Source organism: Camelus ferus, chromosome 19 (assembly GCF_009834535.1).
Source record: "Camelus ferus isolate YT-003-E chromosome 19, BCGSAC_Cfer_1.0, whole genome shotgun sequence".
Taxonomy (NCBI): Eukaryota; Metazoa; Chordata; class Mammalia; order Artiodactyla; family Camelidae; genus Camelus; species Camelus ferus.
The window spans coordinates 1,099,150-1,125,661 of record NC_045714.1 but is presented as its reverse complement, the minus strand read 5'-3'; the positions used below and the strand labels follow the sequence as shown (position 1 = coordinate 1,125,661).

The window sequence follows — 26,512 nt, the reverse complement described above, 5'->3', positions numbered from 1 at the left end:
ATAGGAACCAGCTGCTAGAGACTTGTGTGTCATCACACACAATGACACAATGATGGGATCTGGGGTCCACTTGGTACTGGGAGTTGGAACTGAATTCCCTGCATGAAGACTGGACCCCTCTGACTGGATACTATCTACCTGGGTGGCCCATGGTGAAAAAAGCAGGGGAGACATAAGTTTCCAGATATGATTAGCTTCAGGTCCTGCTTTCCTCCTGGGTAGGGGTGTATGTTTTCCAAAGCGTCAGACTGATGAAATTTATGTTTGACTTTGGGAATTGAAGCTTATATTTGCAACCAGTAGGAAAATTTGTCTCAGTGAGGGCCAGAACATCAGCTAGCTCCATTTTCCTAACTTTGCTAAATATCTGAATCTTGTTCTCGATACGCCGATAGAATTCATGTCTTATGATAGTACTGAGGAACTCAATGAGAAGAACCAGTGGATTAAGCTTATTAGTCTCTCATGAACAAATTACCACAAAGTTAGTGGTGCAAAACAACACAAATTTATTATCTTGTAGTTCTGGATGTCAGAAGACCAAAATGGGTCTCACTGGGTCCCAAGATGTCAGCAGAGCTGCATTCCTTTCTGGAGGCTCTAGGGGAGAATTCATTTCCTTGTCTTTTTTCCAGTTTCTAGAGGCCATCCACGTTCTTTGACTTGAGGCTCCTCCCTGCATCGTCAAAGCCAGCAATGTCCCGTCAAGTTTTTCTCATGTCACGTCACTGTGACCATGACTCTCTTGCCTTCATTTTCCATCTTTTAAGGACCTTTTTGAATATATTGGGCCCACCCAAATAATCCAGGAGTCTCCCTATTTTAGGTCAGCTGATCAGTAGCCTTAATTCCCCCTTGTCATATAACATATTTCTAAGTTCTGAGAATTAAGATGTGGACATCTTTAGGGGACCATTTTTCTGCCTACCACATAAACAATAAAGTTGGTCAAATAACTGAGCCTCTTACAAAGTGCCCGCATTCATAATCACCTTCACTGAGGGTAATATGGTCATTTTAACAATGCTAATTCTTCCAATTTGTGTACATGGTGTATCTTTCCATTTGTGTTATCTTCAGTTTCTTTCATCAGTGACCTACAGTTTTTTAGTATAGGTTTTTCACCTCATTGGTTAGATTTATTACTCTTCAATTTTTTTTGGAAAGTTTGAGTAGGAGAGGTGTTGACTCTTTATAAATGTTTGGTAGAGTTCACCTGTGAAGCCATTCGGTCCTAGGCTTTGGTTTGTTGGGAGTTTTGTTTTGTTTTAATTACTGATTCAATGTCATTTCTGGTAATTTACTGGTAATTGGTCTGTTCATATTAGATTGTTAGATTGACATTACTTCCCTCTTAGAACTGCTTTTGCTGTGTGTGTCCCATAGACTTTGGATCATTAGGTTTCCATTTTAATTTGTCTCCAGGTATTTTTTGATTTCCTTTTTGATTTCTTAGTGACCAGTCGGTTGCTTAGTAGTACCATGTTTAGTCTCCACACGTGTGTTTTTTGCAGTTTTTTTCTTGTTGATTTCTACTCTCCTAGCATTGTGCTCAGAAAAGATACTTGATATGTGCACTTGAAAAGAATGGGTATTCTGCTACTTTTGGATGGAATGCTCCCTATATGTACCTGTAAGGTCCACCTAGTATAAAGCGTAATTTAAGGCCAGTGATCCCTGTCTGGATGATCTGTCCATTGATGTTAATGGGTTGTTAAAGTCCCCTTCTCTTACTGTATTATTTTCGTCAATCTGCCTTTATTGTATGTTTGCCTTTACCAATGAGATCTTTCCTTTTGTAATTTTTATATTTCTTGCTGTGGTCTTTTCCACTTAGAGAAGTCTCTTATGCTTTTTTTTTTTTTTTTTTTTTGGCGCAGGGAGGTAATTAGGTTTATTTATTTATTTTTAGAGGAGGTACTGGGGATTGAACGTAGAACCTTGTGCATGCTAAGCATGCTTTCTACTGCTTAAGCTGTACCCTCCCCCCTCGTATGCATTTCTTTAAGGCAGGTTTAATTTTGTCTTTTGCTTGTCCATAAAACTCTTTTTTATCTCTCCTTCAAATTTGAATGATAGCCTTGCTGGGCAGAAGCTTTTTTTTCTTTTCATCACTTTAAACATATCACGCCACTCCCTTCTGACCTGCAGAGTTTCTGCTGTAAAATCAGCTGAGGGCCTTATGGGTGTTCCATTGTATTTCCCTTGCTGCTTTTGAGACTCTCTCTTTGTATCCAAATTTTTGCTATTTTAATTACAGTGTGTCTTGGCGTGAACCTCTTTGGGTTAATCTGGTTTGGGATTGTCTGTGCTTTCTGGACCTGGAGTTCTGTGTTTTTCCCCAGGTTAGTGTAGTTTTCAGCTATTATCTCTTCAAGAAGATTCTCTGCCCCTTTCTCTTCTCCTTCCCCTAAACCGTGAATGTTAGCACACCTAGTGTTGACCCAGAGGTCTCTTGAACTATCCTCATTTTTTAAAATTCCTTTTCTGTTCAGCTTGGGTGATTTCCACTACTCTTCCAATTCACTGATCTGTTCCTCTGTATCATCTAATCTACTGTTGATTCCTTCTAGTGCGTTTCTATTTCAGTATTGCATTCTTCAGCTGTTTGGTTCTTCTTTGTATTTCCTAACTCTGTGAAACTTCTCACCGTGTTCATCCATTCTTCTTCTGAGTTGGTTGAGCATCTTTATGATCATTTCCTTGAACTCTTTATTGGGTAGATTGCTTATTTCCACCTTGCTTATTTCTTTTAGAGTTTTGTCTTCTTCCTTTGTTTGAAACATATTCCTTTGTCTCCTAATTTTGCCTTATTCTCTGCTTTTATTTCTATGGATTAGGTAGGTTGCTTACATTTCCTCATCTTGAAGATGTGGCTGTATGTAGATGTCCCATGGGGCCCAGTAGCACATTCCCCTCTGGGCACCTATATGCTGTAGGAGTGCCCCCTGTGTGGGCTACATGGCCCTTCTGTTGTGGTGGGGCTGATTACCGTGGGTGCACTGGTAGGTGAGGCTGACCCCTGGCCCAGTTGGCTGTGGAGCTGGGGCATGGTTAGTGAGTTAGCACCCAGTGCTCATACGCCACAGGGAGGACTCCAAAATGACACTTGCCAGCACCCGTGACCTCATGGTAGAATGAGCTCCCTGACATGGCTGCCACTCATGTCTGTGTCCCCAGGGGGAAGTCCCACTTGCCTCTTGCCTCACTGGGAGGCTCCCCAAGGTCAGCAAGTGGGTCTGACTCAGGCTCCTTTGAAGTTACTGCCTCTGTACCAGGACTCAGAGCGTGTGAGACTTTGCATGTGCCCTCTGAGCAGAGTCTCTTTTTCCTACCATCCTCTGGCTCTCCCACGTGCCTTCAAAAGGCATGAAGACCCACTGGCCTTCAAAACCAGACATTCTGGGGCCTCATCTTCCTGGTGTAGGACCCCTAGGCTGGGCAGCCCAGTGGGCTTGGACCCCTTGCTCCTTGGAGAGAACCTCTGCAACTGTCATCATCCTCCCATTTGTGAGTCACCTACTCAGGAGCGTGGTTCCTGACTGTACCATGTCTTCGCCCCTCCTATCTGTCTCCTGTGGTTTCTGGTACAAGCCAGACATTTGGACAGTGTCAGTCAGGTATGGGGGTGGCAGAGTTGGTAGTATCTGCCTTAGAAAGACTAATGTATTGAGAGGCAAGAAAAAATTTCCCTGGTGTATTTAATTCAGGAACCTCTTCCTGGCTTTTGACAGCAAGTGAAAAAACAGTGAACATTTGTAAATGTGCTTAATATACATCATCCAGTAAGTATAATATTTTATACTTTATTAAAATACTAAATATTTACTTACTGCTTAACTTACTTATCTGTCTGGGTCATGGGAGGAAAAAGATGGCACACTCCGAGTAATTTTGAAAAGAATTTAATAACAGGTCTGTTTATAAATGTGTAGGTAGGTGGGATGTCAGAAAATCACAATTGTTAGCATAAGACCATGAGGCTAGGACAAGGCAGTGGTTAAGGACCTGGAACAAAAGGGTGCACTGCAGAGCAGACACTGTGCCCTTTAGCTGACAGCCACCACCAGCCCGAACTCTACAGGGAGGGAGCTGTGGGAACTGCAGCCTCAATATCCTCCCTCCCTCCCTGTCCTACTGCTGCTCCCAAATGGCTGAACCTGATCAGCAAACAAGAGGGCAAAGGAGTATGTGGATGGAGTCAAGAGAGGTTAGCTTCCTGGGACTCAGAACAGAGACACACTGGGTTTGAATTTATCACACTTGTTTAGGCAAAATGCAAGACATACCAGATTTCAAATTACTGTTATGTGTGACCTGGGTGACATGGATTAATTCCACTGGTTTCACAATCTATAAAATGCCTAATAACAGTTTTGACCACCCTGTATCAGTTAGTGATTACTGCTTACCCCCAAATTGAGCAGCTCACAACTGTTTTTCATACATCTGCAGGTTGCTGGATTTAGGTTGGCTGCTTCAAGCTGTATGTGGCTGGGGCTAACAGGCAGCTCACCCCCACCTGTCTATCATCTCCTAGGTCCAGCAGGCAGACAGGTATGTTGTTCTTATGGCAATGACAGAGATGAAAAGACCAAGTCCAATTATGCAAGTGCTTATAAAACCTTTAGTCATGTTTCCTGTAGCTGCAGTAACAAGTCACCACAAATTTGGTGGTTTCAAATAACATAAATTTATTATCTGACAGTTCTGGAGATCGTAAGTACAAAATGGGTTTCACTGGGTCAGGACCAAGGTGTGGGCAGGGGTAAGCTCTCTCCAGAGACTCTAGGGAAGAATTTAGTTTTCTTGCCTTGTGGCCTCTTTCATCTTCAAAGTACTGTAGCATCTTCCAATCTCTTTTGCTTGTCTTCACATTGACTTTTTCTGATTTTTGACCTTTCAGCTCCCTATTTTTACAAGGACCCTTCTGATCTCACTGGTCCTGCCTGGATAATCCAGAATAATCTCCCCATTTCCAGACCTTAATTTATCATACCTGCAAAGTTCCTTTTACCATGTAAAGTAACATTCACAGGTTATAAGGGTTAGACGGTAAAGCACCTTTGGGGGAGATGAGGGCAGTATCTAGCCTACCAAATACGTCATGCTTGCTAAACTCCATTAGCCACAGTCAAATCAAGGGATGGGAAGTACTCTGCTCATGGAGAACGGGGATATAGTGTGAGTATGATTTCTGACAGTAATCAAATCTACCCCACATCCGGGTAAGGCCTTTAGTAAGTGTCTATTGAACATAAGTTTGGACCACGGTGACTCAGGTTGACACTCTTTCAGATCATCTGAAAAGCACCTATGAGCATCAATTATATTACAATCACAGCCACAGCTATCAAGGCTTGAGTTCCTGTTGGGTCTGCAGGGCAATGTCATCTACAGCAGAGGTGACTGAAAGTGGTAATTTAAGATCTTACTTGCTCATTCTAATTACACTACTACTGTATACTCTAGAATCACATTGAAATTTCGGCTTTTAATTTCTTTCTTCCTCAACTCCTGTTACCCAGAGCAAGATGACACATTATCTACTCTAAACCCTTTAAAAAAGGGATTCTGCAGGGCTATTCAAGTTTCCTCTGCCTTTGCCAGAAGCGGCCCCGAATTCAGCTGTGCGTCTGTTACAGCAGGGAGGCCACATACTACTGCTGTGCTCTGTGTAGGTTAGAGCAAACCTGGAGTGCTGGGTCTGCTAGTGACCTCCACCCTGTAAGAGACACTCACAAAAAGCAACATGATCTGTGTGGCCTGAGGGAGACCCAACTAGCAGCAATGAGCACCCCAAAGGCCCAGAGAAATGCCTGCTTCCAGGCTTGAGAATAGGAATATGAGCCTGGAAATCTTATAAAAGAAAGCAAACAAAACAAAAGACACCTGGTAAGATTACTAGGGTTGTTTCAAAAGAACTTAGGAGGCAACCTGAGTTGACTCCCACCGACCAAAGAAAGAACAAGGCTACATTAATAAGAACTGCAATGGATTGAAAAACTTTTTAAATCATGGGTTCATGGTTTAACAAATTTTGACAAAGATCATCAGTGGCTGCCAATATGAACAACAAAAGCCGAATCAGAATCTGGTACAAGACTCCAGAATGGGTCTCAAATTTTAGCATGCCCAAGACTCACCTGGAAGGCCTGTTACAACAGCTATGGCTGGGCCCCTCCTTGCTTGATTCAGTGACCTGGTGTGGGGCTTGGGAAACTGCATTTCTAACAAGTTCCCAGATGATGCTGATGCTACTGATGCAGGAGCCACACTTCCAGAACCATTGCTCCAGGTTTATTAATTCACAAGGAATGCAAGGGACAGGATAATATGCTAAACTGAAGGCATGAGAATGCAATCAGCAAAATCAGGACTGGGAAACTCTACTCAATGGTGACCTTCAACAACTATATTGTAAGGAGAAAAAAAAAAAAAAAAAAAGAGGACCCTACAGGTAAATGGAACTTAAGGTGTCTTTTAGACGTATATATATTGAACTATCTTCAGAGGAATATTTAGGACCTCCTTCAGAAGTATCTATCAAGTGGACAGGCATACGCAGTGGTAAAGCTGGATGAGCACACAGGAGGGTTCATCATACTGTTCTCTAGCTGGTGGCTGAAATTTTTGCATAAAAGTAACCGCAATATATTTTAATAGTACACTCAAGGCTGTTCATGAATGACTGTAAAGTAGTGACGATACTTGGGCACCGTGTTCAGCAACTCTGCTTTGCCTTTTTCTCCACTGGCTAGAACATTAGGGTTTGACTATTCTATTTATAGAATGTTTTATAATAAAGACAGCTACTATTTCATGAGCGGCTGTGCTAAATGCTTTGATAATAGTATTTACTCCCCACAGTATCAAAAAACTAGTAAAATAAGCAGAAGACTGTTTTATAGTTAGGAACACAGCTTACTTTCTATTGCATATTCCTCTCTTCTATGTAAAAGTTGCCTCCAGCTCCCTTTTTGGCCCTTGGCGAGGGGAACCACTTTCCATAATGTACAAACTGATGCCATCAAAGCTCTCCCTTCAGCATCTTTCTTAAACTCTAACAATTCTCTCCCCTCCAAAAAACCAAACATCTCTCCTTTTGATCTGACTTTTAAAAGCCTACCCCCTCTCCAAAAGCATTTCCTTACAGTAGAATGCTGAATAGAACTTAGAAAATCAACAATAAATGTTAATAGTGGGCGACAGTTTCATAGAAACTGGGCATTTAATAGGCTCCAGTTATCCTCCACAAATCACTGATTATAAAGGGGAAAAAATGACTTTGTAAGCGATTTAGGTTGTTGGTGTGCCACCAGATATGATGCACTGAGGACAGTCTAAACCCAAATTGAGAGAATTTCTACAAAATAACCATCCTTTACTCTTCAAAAATGACAAGGTCAAGGAAGGCTGAGGACCTGTTCCAGTTTAAAGGAGACTGTGAAGTCATGACAAGAAAAATGCAGCAAATAATCTGGGCCAATGGAAAAAAGTATAAAGGACATTATGGGACAACCAATGAAATATAATATGGACAATGGCTGAGACAAGATTAAATCAATGCCAATTTCATGTTTTTGATAAGTAGACATATATAGTTATGAGAATGTTCTTGGAAATACACAAGTTTTTAGGGATAAAACAGCAAGATGTCTCTAACTTTTCAGAGGACTCAGGGGAAAAATTATATATCAAACAATATTATTGGTGAATGGCAAAAGGTATAAACTTTTTTGTACTATACTGCAAGCTTCTCCTAAGTTTGAAATTTTATCGAAATAACTATAAAAGCAGCCTGCTCATTCATACTTTAAAGAATTGAGTATCTGAAGTAGGCGTTGTTTTAACACTTTAGGGCTGTTACGAACTGAACCATGTTAAAACCGTAACTTCCTTAGTTATCTCAAAAATGGGTGCAAACATATAGAAGTTAGAAAATAAATTTAATTACTAGTAAGTTTCTTAGGCTTATCACTTGACTTTGTAAAATGCAAATAAGCTGTGATCAAACTACCTGGGAAACAGATTTTTCTCTATTTCTACCTCGAGGATGTGTAAGAAACTAGTAATCCTGGCTTCCTTCAAGGGGTCAAAGGTAGAATTTGTTGTATGGTATTGCCCTTTTGTATTTACCTTCTGATTTTTGAATCATGATCCCTTTCTGTTCAAAAAGTGTAAAAAGTTAATCACTTTTATTAAGTACTATCCCAAGAGCCAATCTGTGGAGCCGCTCTAAGACAAATTTAAACCACCTAAATAGTTCTAGAAGACCAATTACATAATTGTATCTACTCACCTTTTTAGTGAATAGAAGCATATACGGTGCGTTCTTTTTCAAGATGTTTGCTGTCTCAGCTCAAAATTTAGCGTGAACTAGGTGCTAAATTATATAAAAATACGTATTTTCATTTTGAGTGAACATTTTCATTCACGGTATTACACCAACCGAAAGGTTACTTCTTTAATAAAAGTAAGTTGGCACTTAACCATTCTATACCTGTCCACAATTTAAAGTAGATCTCTGTACCAGCGTATTTTAAATAAAAACAAGTTGCAGAACACTACTCATGGTGTGAGTAGCTTATTGAAGGGCACAAGCTCTATGAGTAGAGAAGTCTGGGCAGACTGGGTTAATAGCAGCTACCTCAGTAAAATGGACTCTAAAGGAGAGAGAATTATTCCAAGTATGTATTACTCTTGTAACTACAATCATATCAGAACTTAAGAGAATAAAACATTTCAATTCCACAAGACAAATTGGGTACAACCACAAAAACTGGATGAACTCAGAAAACAATGCTTTCTGAAAGGTAAACATCTACTATGTTATCTTAAACCCATGATTCTGAGGAGCTGAAAACAAGACCTTTTCTCATATTCAAGAATGACTTGCCAATGGCAATTCCAATTGAAAAAAACCATTTGCCAAATATTTGGCACTAAGTGGGAATACACAATAAATTCAAAACAAGCCTTTCCCTCAGTTAACATTTTATTGAGGCAATAAAGCATAAAATATGTTAACAAGGTGGGAGAAAGAAGTTATCAAGAGAAAAGATTGCAACACAGAGGGGGATGTTAAGTCACAGGAGCAGGAAGGACTCAAACTGGCCATAAAGGCATCATGGCATGTCAACACTACCATGTAAAAAAAAAGGGGGGGAGGGAGGAATCAAAGCATCATTCACTTCCGATTTGCCATCAGTTTTGTACTCCATCTAGCCACAGATGAACATGTGGCAAGTTGCAGAGACTCACTCTAAGTTAGCAAGGAACTGAACAATTTTATCAGTCAACTCTGTTCTCAGATGGGCCAGTGTTAGAAATATAGTGGTTTAGCATGTCCAATGTAGGTCCACAGGTGTGGAATAGAAACGATTTTTAATAAGTTGGTTTTTGCTATTAAAATTTTATGGGCACAGGAATTTACCTATATTATTACCCACCTAGGGGTCAGCTGACAATGCGGACAAACCTGCCTATTACCAAGTGAGGTGATCCTAACACATGAAAGCCCAGCTGAAGGATGCTGCGTGCTTCTAGAAAGCCCAGTTTCACACTGTAATACCCCAACCCCTCCATTTTAAAAGGCTACGGTTTTAAAAGCTTTTCTTCTTTCCCTGCAAACGAGAACTTCGGTCAAAACCAATTCTTAAGTTAGTTGTCTTTAAACACATTTTGAAAGGCAGCAAGTGGAGGCTTGCCTCTTTGTGTAAAAGTCATAACTTTTGTTCTTTCAAATAGGCAAAATAATGAACTGTAATTGCAAACACCAGTCCTTCTCTCAAAATCTTAAGTTTATATTGAGAAAAAAGCCCCTCTTACTTCTCATGAATACCCTTAAAAAAAAAAAAAAAAAACCAAACCCCAAATCAGACTAAGTATAGAAGAAAATAAAGTCATGGAAGATGCATCAACCTTTCGGTGCACTATGGTCCTATGATTAGGCTCTGAAATTTCCTAACAGGAAGCCCCAAAATTTCTTAAAAACAAGTCTTCTTACTCATTAGCAAATATTCTGTTACACTGTCATTTTGACACCTAGATCTTCATGACTTTTTTTTTTTTTAAAAAGCGGTCTCACTTTATTACGTTTGCCTTCTGGATTATGTGAACCTACAAACCAATTCGAGATTATGCTTTCTAGTCACATCTGAGACACAGTGGCAATATGCCACCATGCCCTGGCACAACCTAGCCCTTGACACCTTATATAAAGTGACAGCTCCTAGGAAGATGTTAAAGCTGAGCCAAATAACCTACATCTTCATCTCACACTAAAGTTAATGAATGCTTTTACATGAAATTACCTTATTTTAAAAATCTGAACAAAGATATATAAAGTTGTTAATTTCTCAAACTGCAATTTCAACTAATTAGGCTTGCAGATGTATGGACTGATTGGCAACCCAGTAACTCCTACAAATTTGCAGTATTATAACTTGGTTTCCACAGTATTCATTATACTTCCTGATTAAGTACAAAAAATTTAGGGTATACCCACTTAAAATTTTTTCCAAGCCAACCACACATTGTAAAGCTTACAAGGATGATCTAACCAATTATCATACAACCCCACTAACTACAAAGAGGACTGATGGTTAGGTGGAATTTTACTTTAATCAGCAACTGATTTACCAAGTGATCTGTTAAGTGCCTGTTAAATATTTAGGATCTTCCAACAGAAAATGAAGCATTTACTTTTCCATTTCGAATATACTAAATTTCTGATCAAAGAAAAGCTACTACAATTTTTATGTAACAAACATGAGACCATGGAACTACACTCTAACAAAACACTAACTACAGGGACCACTTCCAGAAAGTGGGATTACCGGGCTAGATGAGATCCAAGTATTAGGAACTATTCCTTAAAGAGTTCAATCAAATTCAAGTTTGAATAAGGTTTCATTATTTAAACTCTATTTAGGCAAAACTGTATAACAGATTGACTACAAAATCTTTTATTTTTGACTTAACCTGTTAAAGGGGCCAATATAACTTTGGCAGATGTGATTAACAGCACAAAATAATGTTATCCAAATTGAATAATTTATTGCTGGTCTAAGACTTGCCTTGTTTTATACTAAGTAGAATTTACAGTTTCCACTAATAGATTATCAGTATTTAAAGGAATTTAAGAATGATCTTTTCAGTAAGGCAATCATCTTGGTAGCAAATTTTTATTGAAATCTTACATAACTCAAGCTTTATAAAAAGCCAACATAATTGAAAATTGGGTTCTCCCTCTAAAGCCTTAAGTATTCAAAGCTTGAAACGGTTAATTTAAAAGCAAACAAATGTAACAACAAAACCCCTGCAGCAGATCCTGCTGAAATACTTAAAAAAAAAAAATCTAAATCAGCTTTAATCTTTACAAAAGTTATTTTAGCTCAAAAGCTACAAAATCAAAGTTATCTTAATTCTACAAAGAAGGGAGAGGATCTTTGACTTCATGTTATTTCTTTAGAACCTCATCTTTTTCATTAAATTTGGCCACGAATCAAATTTTTGTGTGCCCCTGTTTTCAGGAGATTCCTCTTGCAGAAGAGGCCAAGTACAAACATGGAAGAGTAACTGCCTAAGCAAGTAGGAAAGTGTTCTCCGTAATAGTGTGCAAAGAACGTAGAGTTCTGGGTTAATCTCTGGAACTCGATCTGGATCGTGACCTTGACTTTGAATGAGATCTAGAACGGGATCTTGAAGCTCTTTTTGGTGGAGGGGACACAGAACGGGCTTTTGAGGGTGCAGCAGGTAGGGGTGAATTGGAACGAGATTGGCTCCTTGATCTAGATTTTGACTTTATATCACCTTTTCCATTTTCTTTAGGGGAACGAGATCGAGAACGAGACCTGCTTCGAGATTTCTCATACTCATCCTTCGACCTGCTTCGAGAGCGCGAACGGGAGCCCCGATCAGACTTGGGCTTAGATTTGCTTTTTGATCTAGATTTCCTGCCTTTTGAACGAGAACGTGATCGACCTTTGCTCCGAGACCTGGATCTAGACAAGAAAAGCCAGATTTTTTTAAATACCTTGCCAGAACATAAGAGTATTCTATAAAGTATGTTATTCAGAAAAACAGTGACATTTACCGTGAGCGACTTTTTGAGATACTTCGAGATCTACTGCGGCTGCTCCTGCGACTCCTACTCCGTGACCTTCTTCTAGATCGTGACCTACAACAAAAAACATGATAAACCTTCATGTCAAGACATCTTGACATGAATGTTTAATTGCTCACTACAAATTAAATCCACTATCAAAACATCTGAAAAAGAACCCAGTGATGCACAACGAAAAGGAAACTAAGAACTGACCCAATTTCAATTAAGCAACAATTGAAATACTGCTGTTTGAATCTTCCTGTTCATGGCAAATACTCTTTCCTCCCCTCTCCGTATCCTTAAACAAGTTACCTTGATCTGCTTCCAGAATAAGACCGCCTATGGCTTGTTCGTGGTTTATCTTCAATGAGTCTAATATTTCTCCCATTGATTTCTGTACCATCCAGCTTATCCAAAGCACGCTTCATGTCAGAGTAGGAGCGAAACTCAATGACGCCTTCGTTTGTGCGTTCTTTGTGAGCATCCGCATAGGTTACCTCACCAGCTTGTCTCATGAAATCCTAAAAACATCAAGACTGGTCAGACCCAGGTATGTAAAGAAAAAAAATCTATGTGCTATATTTGATTCTCAGAGATAAAAGAGCAATTAAATAGTCTATTTTTTAAAATTAGTCATGCCATTTTAATCTCAAATTATAATATGTACCTTTAAATCTTGCCAACTGCAACGACTAGAAAGATTTTCTACAATAAGTCTGAACTCTGTGCGTACAGGTGGTCCATATTTGTCTCTGCCAGAGGTTCTCCGACTGCTGTATCCACCTCCACCACCTTTATCATATGAAGAGAACAATTAGATGCTTTGTAATGATAGGGATGCATGTTTTTGAAAGTTAGTACAAACATATCAACTTTCATTTACTGGAGTAGGACTTTGCTATTATACTGCTAAACCTTCGATACAGTTGTGATTTGCCATAAATTAAATTAAGGGCAAGTCAAATAGACTAAATCCAACTAAACTTCTCCTACAATCTGTTAGAGAGTGACTGCTCCTTTATTCAATTTACCTCGCTAAGTTTTATTTTACAGAACATTGTAAAATATAAAACTTAACTGATTACATGCATTTCTACATTTTACAAAAATGTTTACTAGTTACACTAAGTACTTACATCACAGTGTGAGGTTTTTGGTGGTGGTTTGGCCACAAAACACGCAAGGTAACAGTCACCTAGTTCAGATTAACCAGTTTTGTCTAACCCTTGGAATCCTCACCATCACCCTGCGTCTAATGGCAAAAGGCTGCTGTCGTCATGGCTTCCGGTAAGGTCAGCCAAAGGGTCATAGGGCAAGGGTCACACAATGTATGGAAAAGCCAAGGCCAATCAGGAAAGGCAGTCATCTTAGCCTCAGTGGACACAGCCTCAGCCCCATTGGTCACTTTCAAATTGAAACATCAAGGACTTGTTAAAAAGTTGGAATTCAACATGCAACAATTTCAACATCAAACATTTAACATAACCAAAAATCCCCCCACCTCCTCCCAATAACATGCCCCAACTAGTTCAAATACAGCATAAAGCTCATTTAAATCTACTTTGTGGTGTAATACCACGTTACTTCAAAACAGTATTTTCTTTGGCCCCTGCCAATTTTAATAACTCTAATACCCATGCTTAAGACCCCACCCCTTCCCCCGCCCCCACCCCACCCCCACCCTGTCCCAAACTTCTACGCTAAGCTATTCACACTTCTAGTTAATGCACTGACAGGTAAGCAAGGAGGATACAACAAATACAGCCATCCCTCACTTCCTTCGTAGGCAGAGCCCACGCCAGTGCTGACAGGGGCCCAGCACAAGCCACCCCCTCCCAACTTAGCAACCCCCCGCCCCCAAACACCCAAACCCTGGCTAGGCAAAACCCACAACCCAATCCCCGCGCTCCGGTGTCCCATGTCTTCCCCGGGCAGGCGTGAAGGCAGCAGGCCCCGGGGACACCCGAGTCAAACGAGCCCGGCCACCGCGCCTGCCCGGCGGGGAGGCCCCACCCCGCCCACCCTAAGCCTGCACCCACCCCCCGGGGTCCCAAGGACGCGGAGCGCGCGGGGGTGGGACTCACTGCGGCTTCCGTAGCTGTAGCCGTCGCGATCGCGGCGCGGGCCACGGGCGTGCTCCACGATCACGCGCTCGCCGCAGAGTTCCTTGCCGTTCAGCTCGTAAACGGCGTCGTCGGCGTCGCGGGAGTCCTCGAACTCCACGAAGCCGTACCTGGGGGCGGTGCGAGGGCGGGAGGCCGGCGGGCGTCGTTAGGCCGGGGGCGCGCACGCTCCCGCGGCCCAGTCCCCCGCGCGCTCCCGCGGCCCCGGGCCGCCGCCATTTTGGCGGCCCTGCCACGCGGCGCTGCGGCCTTGGCCGTCTCCTCCCTCCGACGGGCCCTGCCGCCGCAGGTCCAGGGCGCTGCGGGCGGACGCGGGCGCCTAGGCCCGACTCACCCATTTTTAAGGTCTATTTCGAGAAGGCGGCCGTAGCCACTGAAAAAGCGCTGGATGTCCTTCTCCCGGACGTTGTAGCTCAGGCGTCCTATGTAGACGCGCGGCATGTCCGTGGCGGGCGAGGGGCCCGAGGGCTGGCTGTCGAACGGCGGACCGCAAGGCAGAAGCCGCGGTGCGGGTGCGGGGACGGCTAGAGCCGGGACACGCGCCTCACACCGCAGCGGCGGCCGAGTCCAGCCACACAATGGTGCGCGCGCGCCTGGGCTACGCTATAAGGGCGGGCGGCCAGGGGCGGGGCCCGGCGCATGACGTCAGCGCGCAGCACGCACCCTCCCGCGCTGGAGCGCGAGGCTAGACGGCGACTTGCAGGTCCGCTGCCCGCCGAGTTTCAGGCGAGTGCGGTTCTACCCGCTTACCGAATTTTCTCCACCCAGATTTGTAAACGTCGTTTCCCGTCGTCCAGCCGAGGACTAGTTTTCTAATTTGTACCTTAAAAAAGAAACTGTTCCTCTGCGGGTTCTGTCAGGGACTGCCGCTCGGGAGGCCGGCTAGGAGAATCCCTGTGTTCATTGGTTCTCCAGGTTGTCATAATAGGCCTCCGTGGTCTGATTGGCCCCTTGAAAATTTGGCTGCGAATTTTATCCATGGATCGCTCGGCTCACGCTCAGCCTGGTGGGGAAGGCGCTCTCGAACTTGGTTAGTCTCCCATTTCCAGAGAATCCGAGGTTTGCGCTCCCAGGTCGTGGAGACCCGGCCGGGAGCGCACTGCCTTCCCGGCTTCTGTCTCTCGTTGTCTCACAGCCTTCTGTCCCTCGTGGTCTCACTTTCACGGCCTCCCTGAATGTCCACCTCTCCTTACAGAGGTCTTTCTTGGAGCACTGGCACCTGGAGTCACCTGTAGATTGAGGTGTACCTGGCAGCCCTACGCTCGCTGTAGGTGCTGACAAGGGGAACCGGGCCAAGTCTTCTGGTCCAAGAAAGTTGAGCAAGACCTGGCAGCCCTCCCACAGAGGTACGCTCATTTTCTCCCTCTTACGGAGGGTCCCTTGTCCCAACCCGATCCCTTACCCCTTTGGTTGGGAAGGCTCCTTATCTATGTGGCAGAAACGCACGTCATGGGAGTTTACCACTAGAGATGCCATTTAGAGCTGAAAACTCCAGAGGAGTCAATGTAAGTGGAGAGCAGAAGACCCTGGAGTCTTCTAAAACTTAAAGACAGGAAAGAGACTGGGAAAGGGTGACTGGGGAGGTGGGAAAGAGAGCCAGTGAGCATGATGTCACACAAGCAGGGAGGAAGGGGATAACACTGAGATAATACTGGCTGTTTAGGTATTACGCATATTCCAGCTCGTCAGGAGCAGGGAAGCCTTGATGTTTTACAGCTTCTGGTTGGAAGGGGAGTGATTTTGCTCTCCAGGGGATATTTGGCAAAGTTTGGGGTCTGTAGGTTGTCATGACGGGGGGGAGTGTTGATAACTGACATTTAGTGGTAGAGGCTATACTGTCTGTGCTTAAAGTTAGGTAAATAAAATATATAGGTAGATATTTAAATTTTTTTGTGTGTGCAATATAGTAATTAGGTAAGGAGAATTAACAATGGGATAACTTTTTTCCCCCACTCATCCAATTTGTTTGTTAAATAAAGTTTGTTAAAATTCACTGTTGGTAAGAGGTGAACCTGGAAATGCTGCTCACGTAGCACTGGTGGGACTGAACGTCCCTTGTGGGAAGGTAAGTAGGTGGTACTTATTAAAGATGCATATCTGGAGTGGGATGTTGCCTCCTCTCTCCTTGCTGATAATTTGCCCAAAGAGGAAAAATGCAGCTGACACCGCCCTTCACTCTCTCTCACCTCTCTCAGTTACTCTTAAAATGGTTACTCTTTAAAAATTTTGAATAGTAAAAGAGGAAACAGTCTTAAATATCATTGGTGAAGGGAGTGTTGGGCCATCAGCATTCTGTGGATCTTGCCGATGATCTCACGCACCTCTTGATATTTCGGAAGAACAACTCAAAGGAGAAATGATGGATGGACAGCATGGGAGCTCATTTCTTTAGATGCTGTGGCAGTGTCTGAAGTGTCTTTAGACACAGTGGCAGATAAAGATCACTGCTCATTTGAAAGTTGTGCGGGTAACTGCAGCATACAGCTCTTGCTCCCTCTGTCAGCAAGAGAGGCAGAGTAGCCTCAGTATGATCCAGAAGAGAGTTAATAACTTCAAATCCATAATTACCCAGGTTGTAAAACACAGTCTAGAGCAGCACACAGTTGTGGTTTTCAATCCAATGGCTATTTTTATATATGTTAGCTGGAAACCAAAAGTATTTCCCAAGCACCAAGTGATTTGAAGTGTTGTCAGCTAGATTCTGATGGGTTTTGCTTTCTTATGTCTGAAAAATTGATCATTCCAGAGGCTGTCATTTTGAATGGATTTTGGGAAAACAAGGCAACTCAGGTGTCTGGAGTGAAATGTATGCAGCAGACTATGGCTCCAGGTCAAACAGGGCCTGCCACAAGTTTTGTAAATAAAATGCTATTGGAGCACAGCCACACCCACTTACTTACCTATTGTCTGAACTTAAGCCATGATAGCAGTATCAAATAGCTGCCACAGAGACTGCCCACAAAGCCTAAAATATTTACTAGCTGGTTCTTCACAGAAAAAGTTTGCCTACTCCAGATCCACGTTAAGTACTTGTAAAGATGTGTATGGTATGTTGTTAAATAAGAAAGACCAGTTTTAATATATGCATGGTGCCATGTTTATAAACAACCACCACCCCAAACTCCCAAGCCCAACCCTGTATATGAATATACATTTGTGTAAGGGTTGGGTTGTCTTTGAGCATCAGTCCGTGTGGGTCCTACCTAATCATGTCCCTTCTAACCCTCTCCCAGTGTTCCTTACCCTTCCTCCTCCCATCTGCTTCTTACTGTGCCTTGAATGTGCCAAGCACCCACCTACCACAGGGCCTTTGCACTGAATGTCTCCCTGTATCTGGAGCTTTCCTTTCCAATGGTTTGTTCCCTCACTTCTGGTTTCTGTTTCAAGTCACCTTATCACCCCTCTAACCACTTTTAATTTTATTTATTTTATTTTTTCCCAGATTTATTGGAATAGTATTGACATATAACACATGTAAGTTTAAAGTCTACAGTGTGATGGTTTGATACACATATATATTGTGAAATGATTGCCACAATAAGATTAGTTAACACCTCCATTCCCTCACATAATTACTATTTTTGTGTGTGTGGTGATAACATTTAGGATCCACTCTCTTAAAAACTTTCAAGTTGTTAATACAGTATTGGTAATAATTAATTATAGTCACCGTATATACATCAGATCCCCAGAATTTATTCATCTTATAGTTGGGAGCTTGTACCCTTGGGCCTACTTCTCCCAGTTCCTCCACCACCCACCCCAGCCCCTGGCAACCACCATTCTACTCTATTTTTATGACCTTTACTTTTTTAGAGTCCATATATGTAAGAACATACAGTATTTGTCTTTCTCTGTCTGATTTATTTCATTTAGTATAATGCCTTCAAGGTCCATTTGTGTTGTAGCATAAGTCATATTTCCTTCTTTTTTATGCTTGAATAATATTCCATACACACAATCACACCCCACATTTTCCTTACCTATTCTTCTGTTGATGGACACTTTACTTGTTTCCATGTCTTGGCTACTATGAATAATGCTGCATGAACATGGGACCAGAGATATCTCTCTGAGATAATGCTTTCATTTCTTTTGGATATGCTATAAACCCAGAAGTGGAAATGCTAGATCTACAGTAACTTTAATTTTTAATTTTTTGAAGAACCTTAGTATTGTTTTCCGTAGTGGCTGCACCAGTTTACACTCTCACCAACAGTGCACCAGGGTTCCTTCCCACACGCCGCCTCCCCCCATATCCTCACTTTTTGATCATAGCCATTCTGACAGGTGTGAGGTGACAGCTTATTGTAATCACCCACTTCAAAACAGCATCCTTCCCTGCACTCTATACTTTCTTACCCTGTTTTCTTTTTCTTTATTAAACTTTCATCCCGTGGCATATATTCTGTCTCTTCACTGTTATACCCCAAGCACCAAGGAAAATGCCAGGCCCACAGTAAGTGCTCAGTGCTCGTAATTGTTCTGAGCCTGGGAAGTGAGGCTTTCCACTTAGCGGATAGCGGTGTGCCGAGGAGCTCATGAAGACATGCTGGCGGGATGGAATCTTCCTCCTCCTGGCTTGTGCTCACCCACCCAGACACTCACCTCCGCCCCCTCTGAGGGTCAAGACATGTGCAGAGATGTTCATCAAGATCTCACATTTCCTCCACCGAGTCTCTTCTGGACAGAGGGAGAATTCTGGGGTGCTAAGGAGCCACCTGAGTTCTCATACATTGACAGTAGGAGTGCAAATTAATAAAGTCACTTTGGAAAAGTGAGTGATAATGTCTACTAAGGATGAAAGCTGCTAGTGTTTCCCCCATGACCTAACTACTCCACACCCAACAGAACTGTGTACATACGCTTTCCATAGGGAAAGTGCTAGAAATTCATAGTGGCGTGATGTGCGTTAGCCCCCAAACGAAACCACTCAGATGCCATCAACAGGACAATGGACAAATCAGCTGTGGTTTATTTACACCACAGTGTACTACACAGCAACAAGGAGGAACCACAGCCATCCACAGCACCGTCAGTAGCTCTCACAACACTGTAGCCCTCCAAGAAAGACACAAATGAATCCTGGTGAATGATTTCACGTATGTAAAGCCAAAAAGCAAGCAAAACTGGGCTATGGTGTTAGAATTCAGGACTAGGGGGCCGGGGGAGTGACTAGAGACAAAACTTCTGGGGTTCCGGCCATATTTGGTTTCTTGAGCTGGATGCTGGTTACATAGCTGTGCCCTGTTTGTAAGAATTCGTTAAGCTGTATGCTTACGGTTTGTGCATTTTGCTGTATGTATGTTGTACTTTAGTGGAAAGTGAAAAAAAAATCTAAGAAAATTATAACTTACTTAACCTGGGGCCCTCTGGGTCATGCTAGGGACTAAAGGTCTACTGGGGACTTGATCCATAGTCTTTGACCATGAATGTCAATTTGAATCAGTTTATTTGTTTTCAATTAGGTTTCTGTAGGCTAATTGCTCCCTGGCTGGGAAGATGTGGCTCTGTCGCCATCTGGTGGCTTTTTGTTATTACAATGGAAGATAAATCCGCCCCCCCCCCCCCCCCCCCCCCGACCTGCCTCATCCATGCCTCAGTGAAGCTCGGTGCTAGATGGTCTTTGAAGGTCTCTGAATCCAAATCTTCTAATTGTTAAGCCCTTACTCACCCAGAGGTTTTCTGGCCCTTACCTGAACACCTCCCTGCCCCGATGGAGAGTTCACTGCCTAACCAGGAATCCAAGTCTGAGTCCATTCTTGGACATCTTGCACTGTGATTAAATTCTTTATAAAAAATAAAAAATTTCTGCCTTGAATTGTCTGCCTACTGCTTCTGGTCGTGCCCCTGAGGCAGTTCAGTAACCTCACCTGTTTCTTACACAGGTCTTTCAGGTGTCTGGAGGCAGCACTCAGACCCTCTCCTTATTCATGTCCTCTCTTGGTGAAATGTCCACAGTTTTCCCAAAGTCTTTTCTGGGGACTGCTTTCAAGTCCGCTCATCATTCTGGCTGCTAACTGCTCCTGTGTGTAGATTCACTTGTGGCTCTCTTCAGGTGTGGCCCTCAGACTGAGCTAGCTCCCCTGGGCTTGCCTGGACCTGCCCATTGCTGCTGCGGCCATGCTGTTCTCTGGGCCACATAAGAGCTGTGGTTGCTGTCTGATTCCTTAGCCCTACCTCTCCTGCTGCATGGAGCCAAACGGGGTTTGAGACTCTCCTGGAATAGCCCACTGTGGCAGTGTTTGTCTTGGGAATGGAGGTAGGCTAGGCAACAGAACGGAAATCCAGTGCTCATGGGCAGGTGACTCAGAATCATCGCTCCAGTCCCTAGGGCAGCCGGGAGGCAGAAGTGCTGATGAGGAAGATCCCAGCTGGCCACGTGTTGGGTGAAGAGCATGAGGCCATGGAGGAAATCTGAAAAGAGTTAGTCCAGAACCCACAGCAGACTTCAGCGAGTGCTGTGGGCTCCACGCCTGTCAGAGTCCCATGAGAGGCGATGCTGGGTCCCCTTGCAGATGTTCCCTGAGGCTGGTGCATGTGGGTTTCTGTCCTTCCACCTGGCACTGAGCTGCGGCTTGCAGACATTTTACCTATCATTACTTCCACATGCCATTATTTGGACAAATTTAAGCAGAAGCATATTCCTGAATGCCTTAAGTGCTCATTCTTACCACCACAGCCCTTATCCTGGCAGCAAAAGCTGCATCACGTGGTGGCCCTCTAACATCATAGGGCAGAGAAGCTGAGTGGAACCGCCACATGCAGGAGAGCATCCAGGGGTGTGTCCAGGGCACAGAAACCCAACTCCTAGGAGAGGGAGGGGAAGTAAGTCTTTATTAAGGCATTTTGCATGGTCCAGGGACTTTCCTAGGTCAAGACAGACCCAGTCAGGCTCTCCAAAGATTGTAGTCCCAAAGCAGTGGTCCTCAGACATTGGCGAGGACGATTTCAGCACAAAGCTTTGCAGGCTCCATCCCTCAGGCTTGGAGTCTGTGGGTGTGGGGCAGGGCCTAGGAATCTGCATGTTTTACATCCTCCTGCATGAATGTAAAGCAGATGCTTTGGGAACTCCTGGCCTGGGACTTTACTACTCAAAGTGTGGTCTGTGGACCACTCCCTATCAGCATCTCCTGAGAGCTTGTCAGACATGCAGAATCTCAGGCTTCACCCCAGACCTACTAAATCATAGCAGGCATTTGAACAAGATTCCCAGGGGGAATTCGTGTGGACGTTAAAAGTGTGAGAAACATTGCCAGTGCAAAGTGCAAGGGAGTCTTGCTTTTGACCCTACTTGTGTATTATTTTGATAAGGGGAAGAGTGTTTTCATGCATTACTTGGTAATGAAAGTAAGTGAATGAAAATCTTTGCAAAAACCAGAAATGTTCAAAGCAGCTCTATCCATAGTAGCCCCAAACTGCAAACAGCCCAAATGTCTATCAGCAGGTAAATGGATAAACAAAAGGTGACAGATTTGCAAAATAGAGTATTACTCATCAATAAAAAGGGACAATGTGGATGAACGCATTATACTATGTAGAAGGAGCCTGACTCAGAAATCTCCATGCTGTGTGAGTTCACTTATATGGTGTTCTAGAAAAGACAGAACTAAAGGGGCAGAAAACAGATTAGTGGTTGTTGGGGCTGGTGTTTGGAGGGGAGGATTGACAGCAGAGAGGCAGGAGTGAGCAAAATGTTCCGTGTCATGATTGTGGCAGTGTGTACACAAAGTGTACGTTTAACAAAACTCATTGAAGTGGATGCTTAAAATAGATGAATTTTACTGTATATAAATTATAATCAATAAAAGTCATTTAAATAAAAACCACACCCAACAAGACCATACCATCGAGTGCTTTGAACCATCTGCTGTTTCCAGGGAGCCTAGGGTTAAGCCTCCCATTACCCGACTCATCCAGCCAAAAATGAAAGATGGACCTCCAGGCCTGAAAGGGGTTCTGTCTCCTGCAGTGTCTCATTTTGATAGTCCACTGGGAGAAGCTCGCTTTCTGCTACAGGCAGAGTATGGAAAAGAGAGTGTTAGATCAATTAAAGGAGGGATCTGTTATGCCGAAGCGCCTCTAATGTTTTGGTGGCCTGTGTAAGCAAACCAAAACTGAAGGATGTAGATGCCTGCAGGTTAAGAAATGGAAACCTAAGGATAACCAATCACAGCTAACTTGGCTTTAAGCTGTATCCTTTCTTTGCTTCAGCACCTTCTCTATGTAATTTTCCCATCACCCTGTGATGTAGTGTTCCTAACTCCTTCTGGTTTGTTGCTGCCTGATTTGAATCCATTTTTGCTCAAATAAACTCTTTATAATGTTATCTTTTAACAAGGATTAAAAGCAAGTCTTGGGAGCCAGATTGCTTGGGTTCTGTTTCCAGCTCTATCATCTGCTAGGGGTGTAACCTTGGGCAAATTTCTTAACCCCTTACCTCAGTTTCCTTGACTGTAAAGTAAAGAAAGGACTAGCATCTGTCACAAAGAGTGAGAATTTTTTAAAGTTATATTCTAAAGCATTTGTAACAGCGCCTAGCATGTAGTAGGCACTAAGTAAGTATTGGTTATTATTATTTAGTAAATGCAAATTTCATCCATGCTACTCCCTGACCTATGTAGCTATGGAGATCTATCTCTCTCTCTTTTTAAAACGGAGGTACTGGGAATTGAACCCAGGACCTTGTGCATGCTAAACACACGCTCTACCACTGAGCTGTACCCTCCCCCTTGAGATCATTTTTATGGACTTGCTGCAAGCTAAGAGCTGTTGATTCTTCATCTTTTATGACAGGCCGACTCTAGAAGCAGCCTCCGGTCCAATTCTAGCTGTCTTCACTGATGGAGGATTCCCAGAGAATGGCTACTTGGGAGGTGAGAGCAGAATAAGCTGTAAGGTTGGGCCTCAGCTGGGTGTGGGACAGTTTCAAGCTGTGGTCAAGATGCTTGGCCTTTTTTGAGCGCTCTGGACTTTGCTAATCCCTGACAGGCTGGGGTTCTGATTGCTTATCCTCTCTGAGTTCTTCAGTCTCCACCTCTGAAGAATGGGGTGATCTCAGCTCCAGGGCTGTGGAGGAGTTCAGGTGAGATGGCTTGTGGAGTTCTTTGTTCTTGTCTGGGTTTGGATTCCTCTGGAAGCAGGCCCTAAGACAAGATACAAGTGCGGATTGTTTATTTGGGAGGTGATCTTAGGAAACACTGCTGGGAGAAAAAAGGATATGGAACAAGGAAGGGAAGAAAGGCAGTAAAGGGTGCATTCTGGGCTGATGACATGCTGGACAACTGGGGCTTCATTCCCCTGGGGACTCTGGGAGTCTGTGCAAAACACATCTCAGACCAGCGAAGAGAATGGCCTCTTCCCAACCGAGGGGAAGCTGGGGTATCTGTACATCAACTGGCCAGCTGTGTTGGAGGAGGGCTGCTTCCAGGAGCATTCACTCCCTACTGGTCCCAGGTTGCCCAAGTGGCCGAGTGTCTCCCACAGCCAGAAAGCAAGCCCTGGGGCAGAGAGCCCTGAGGCAAGTGTTCCCAGCAATCTGACTTTGCCCGTAGATGGTGAATGTTGAGAAGATGAAGCAGCTAGTTCAGATCTGCCATGGGCATGTCAATTCACCTCCCCTTGCAATTCTGTTTTCATGGCATTTTCCCCTAATAAGAATGGAGAGATGTATGGCTTCTCGTGAACTGACCTTTGGACATGTTTGTCGTGCAGAACACTCCAGCTGTCCCTGTCCCCATCATCTTCCCTGCCTTCATCAGCTCTTCCTTGACATGCCAACCCCAGTGGTTGTCGCTGTGCCCTTCCCATAAAGGGTCAATAATAAAACCAACAGAAATAATTATTCGGGGCCTCAGATTTTGGATTAGTACATGAATACATGTTTATCATGTGAAAAACCTTTTGCTTTGTTTTAAAAAATTATTTTTATTTTTTGGGAGGACGTAATTAGGTTTGTTTGTTTGTTTAACAGAGGTACTGGGGATTGAACCTAGGACCTCATGCATGCTAAGCATGCACTCTACCACTGAGCTATGCCCTCCCCCCATGAAAGGCCCTTTGATACGTGCTGGAGAAAAGCATGATACAAAGTTTGAGACCAAGCAGGCTTCAGCTCTAATACCAGCCTGGCAGGTATCTGGAGGTAGGGAAGGCGGGAGCCAAGGGACTGGCCTTGTGGCCCACTCCTGGTAGGGGTTATAGGCTGTTTCAAGAGTGAATGTCAGTGTTTCAAAACTTTGGCCACCAATATTTTGGATGTGACTTGAAGGGACACCTGGGAAGAAAGGGTGGAGAGCTTTGGAATTATCCAAATTTTCACCTTTCTCGCAGTGTGCCAATTCATGTCATGCATCTGAGTCTCACTCCTTATCTATTGTCGACTGAAATAAAATCACACAACGTGAGAGTTGTGGGTTAAGTTTTATTTGGGGCAAAATGAGGACTATAGCCCGGGAGACAGCATCTCAGAAAGCTCTGAGAAACTGTTCCGAGGAGGCATGGGAGAACTCAGTATTATATGTGATTTCAGTGAAGGGGGTGTTGTATGTGCAATCAAGCACACACTTGCTGCCAGTCACAAGTAGCAGTTGTCACTATTGATGAATTGAGTGTTTTTCTAGATAGGAGGAAATGCAAGAATTTGGGCTCATAAAATCTTCTGAAAATATCTAACTATCTGAAGGCCTGTTCAGCCAGTTTTCTCAGAGCACAGAGTGCCTCATTCCTGACCTCCATCCTGAACTCCTTGCAGGGTGTGTTGGAGGTCAGCGACTGTAGTGGCTCGTGATTTAATCCAAGCAGAGTTAGATGGCAAGTGCTAATGTGATCCAATCCTTGTAGAGGCAGATGGCAAGTGCCGATTTTTAGTTAGCACTGTGAAATGGACATAATAGTAGGATGAGGCTCCTAGAGTTGAGTCAAGAAGTAACTAAGATGATGCATCTTCAGTGCATGGCCTGGTAGACCAGATGTCAACAAATGTTTTCTGTAAAGGATGAGGCAGTGTATACTCTGCCTTTGTGGGCCAGATGGTCTCTGTTGCACTTTCCCCAGTCTGCCCTTGTAAGTCTCAAGCCCCCATAGGCTATATGTAAATGTTTAAAAACAAGCACTGACCCCTGGGGTAGAGGATGGGCAGAATGGGGAGGATTTTATTTCTCCCTCTTTGAGGGAAGCAATGTTTCCTACTCATCTGTGTCCTCCTTTGGGCTCAGCATAGGACCTGGTACATAGTAGGAAATGTTTACTGAAGGAAGAAAAACAACATACGACATAGGGAAGACAATAGCTTTTGGAATCAAACAGACCTGGGTCCAAATTGGCTTATTCTCTACATGAACTGTCTTTAAAAATTATTCATGTCCCTTGTTAAAAAACGGGAAGGTGAACTCAATTCCCAGGGAAAATTGAGATAAGTGTAGGGACTACTGCAATGGGGTTTTGTGATAGGAGAGCTTGAGCTCAACTGCAAATATAGTAAAGAAAACAGGTAATTTATACCCAAAGAGCAGGGTGTGGGGGGGTTGGTGGATTGAAAATTACTGAGAGGAAAGAAACATCAGGAGTAAGGGGCGATTGTGGTTAAACCAACCTAACAGGATTCTTGCTGAAGGCAGGCCAGGATGATTAGTCATCACCTGGGGGACAGTAGAGATGAGGAACCTGATCAAATATTGAGTGTGATCAGATACCAAGGGTGGGGGGCTCTGGCTAAATCAACTTAGCAAGATTCTTGCAGAAACTGTATATATTAGCAGAAATGAGCTAAGGCTCCAAAATCAGGCCCTAGCTGGGAAGAGAATGCAGAGGAGCCTGATTAAAATTCGGTCAAGGAGATACTCTTTGTCACCTAAGCTAAGACACTTCTTTGAGCCTCTTCACCTGTAAAATGGGTATAACAATCATATGCACTGCATCACTGTTGCAAGTGTTAATGGAGATCATAAGAAAAAGTGTGGATGCTGAAAAATTTTTTTCTAAAAAGGAAGCATAAATAAAGTCTCTACCTTCCAGGAATTTTGACACACGGCCCTCAACCCCTTCATCCCTCTGGATTGCGGGCCATTTCTCATCTTCAGTCTGCACCAACAACCTTCTCTGCCTCCCCCTGGGCTCTGGGGATGGGTGGGAGAGCTCTAGGTAAGAGGGGTGGTTGGCTGTGAAGAGGGTGAGGGGAGACTCATGTTTCCTGTTCTGAATTCAGGACCAGGCTGGCAGTAACAGCAGACAATCAGTTTTTGCCTCAAGGGCTCAGTGTCGGCTGTGAAGAATTAAT

At 43.5% G+C, this 26,512-nt stretch overlaps 1 protein-coding gene across 1 annotated transcript; it reads right to left on the bottom strand.

Annotated features, from left to right (window-relative positions):
• Nucleotides 1-8,985: 8,985 nt before the first annotated feature.
• Nucleotides 8,986-14,825, bottom strand: SRSF6 (serine and arginine rich splicing factor 6). The gene is made up of 6 exons (XM_032461201.1): nt 14,570-14,825; nt 14,197-14,345; nt 12,780-12,904; nt 12,425-12,633; nt 12,101-12,184; nt 8,986-12,008 (listed from the first exon to the last, which is right to left on the bottom strand). The coding sequence occupies exons 1-6, from the start codon at nt 14,674-14,676 to the stop codon at nt 11,645-11,647; spliced, it is 1,038 nt and encodes a 345-aa protein (XP_032317092.1). The 5' UTR covers nt 14,677-14,825; the 3' UTR covers nt 8,986-11,644.
• Nucleotides 14,826-26,512: the final 11,687 nt, after the last annotated feature.

What these genes read in the sequence shown, in the direction of transcription:
- SRSF6 (XM_032461201.1), bottom strand. Translation starts at nt 14,676, where the DNA reads ATGCCGCGCGTCTACATAGGACGCCTGAGCTACAACGTCCGGGAGAAG. An exon ending in GAAATAGACCTTAAAAATGG is followed by an intron (nt 14,346 to 14,569) that starts GTGAGTCGGGCC and finishes CACCGCCCCCAG; the next exon opens with GTACGGCTTCGTGGAGTTCG. An exon ending in CTACAGCTACGGAAGCCGCA is followed by an intron (nt 12,905 to 14,196) that starts GTGAGTCCCACC and finishes CATATGATAAAG; the next exon opens with GTGGTGGAGGTGGATACAGC.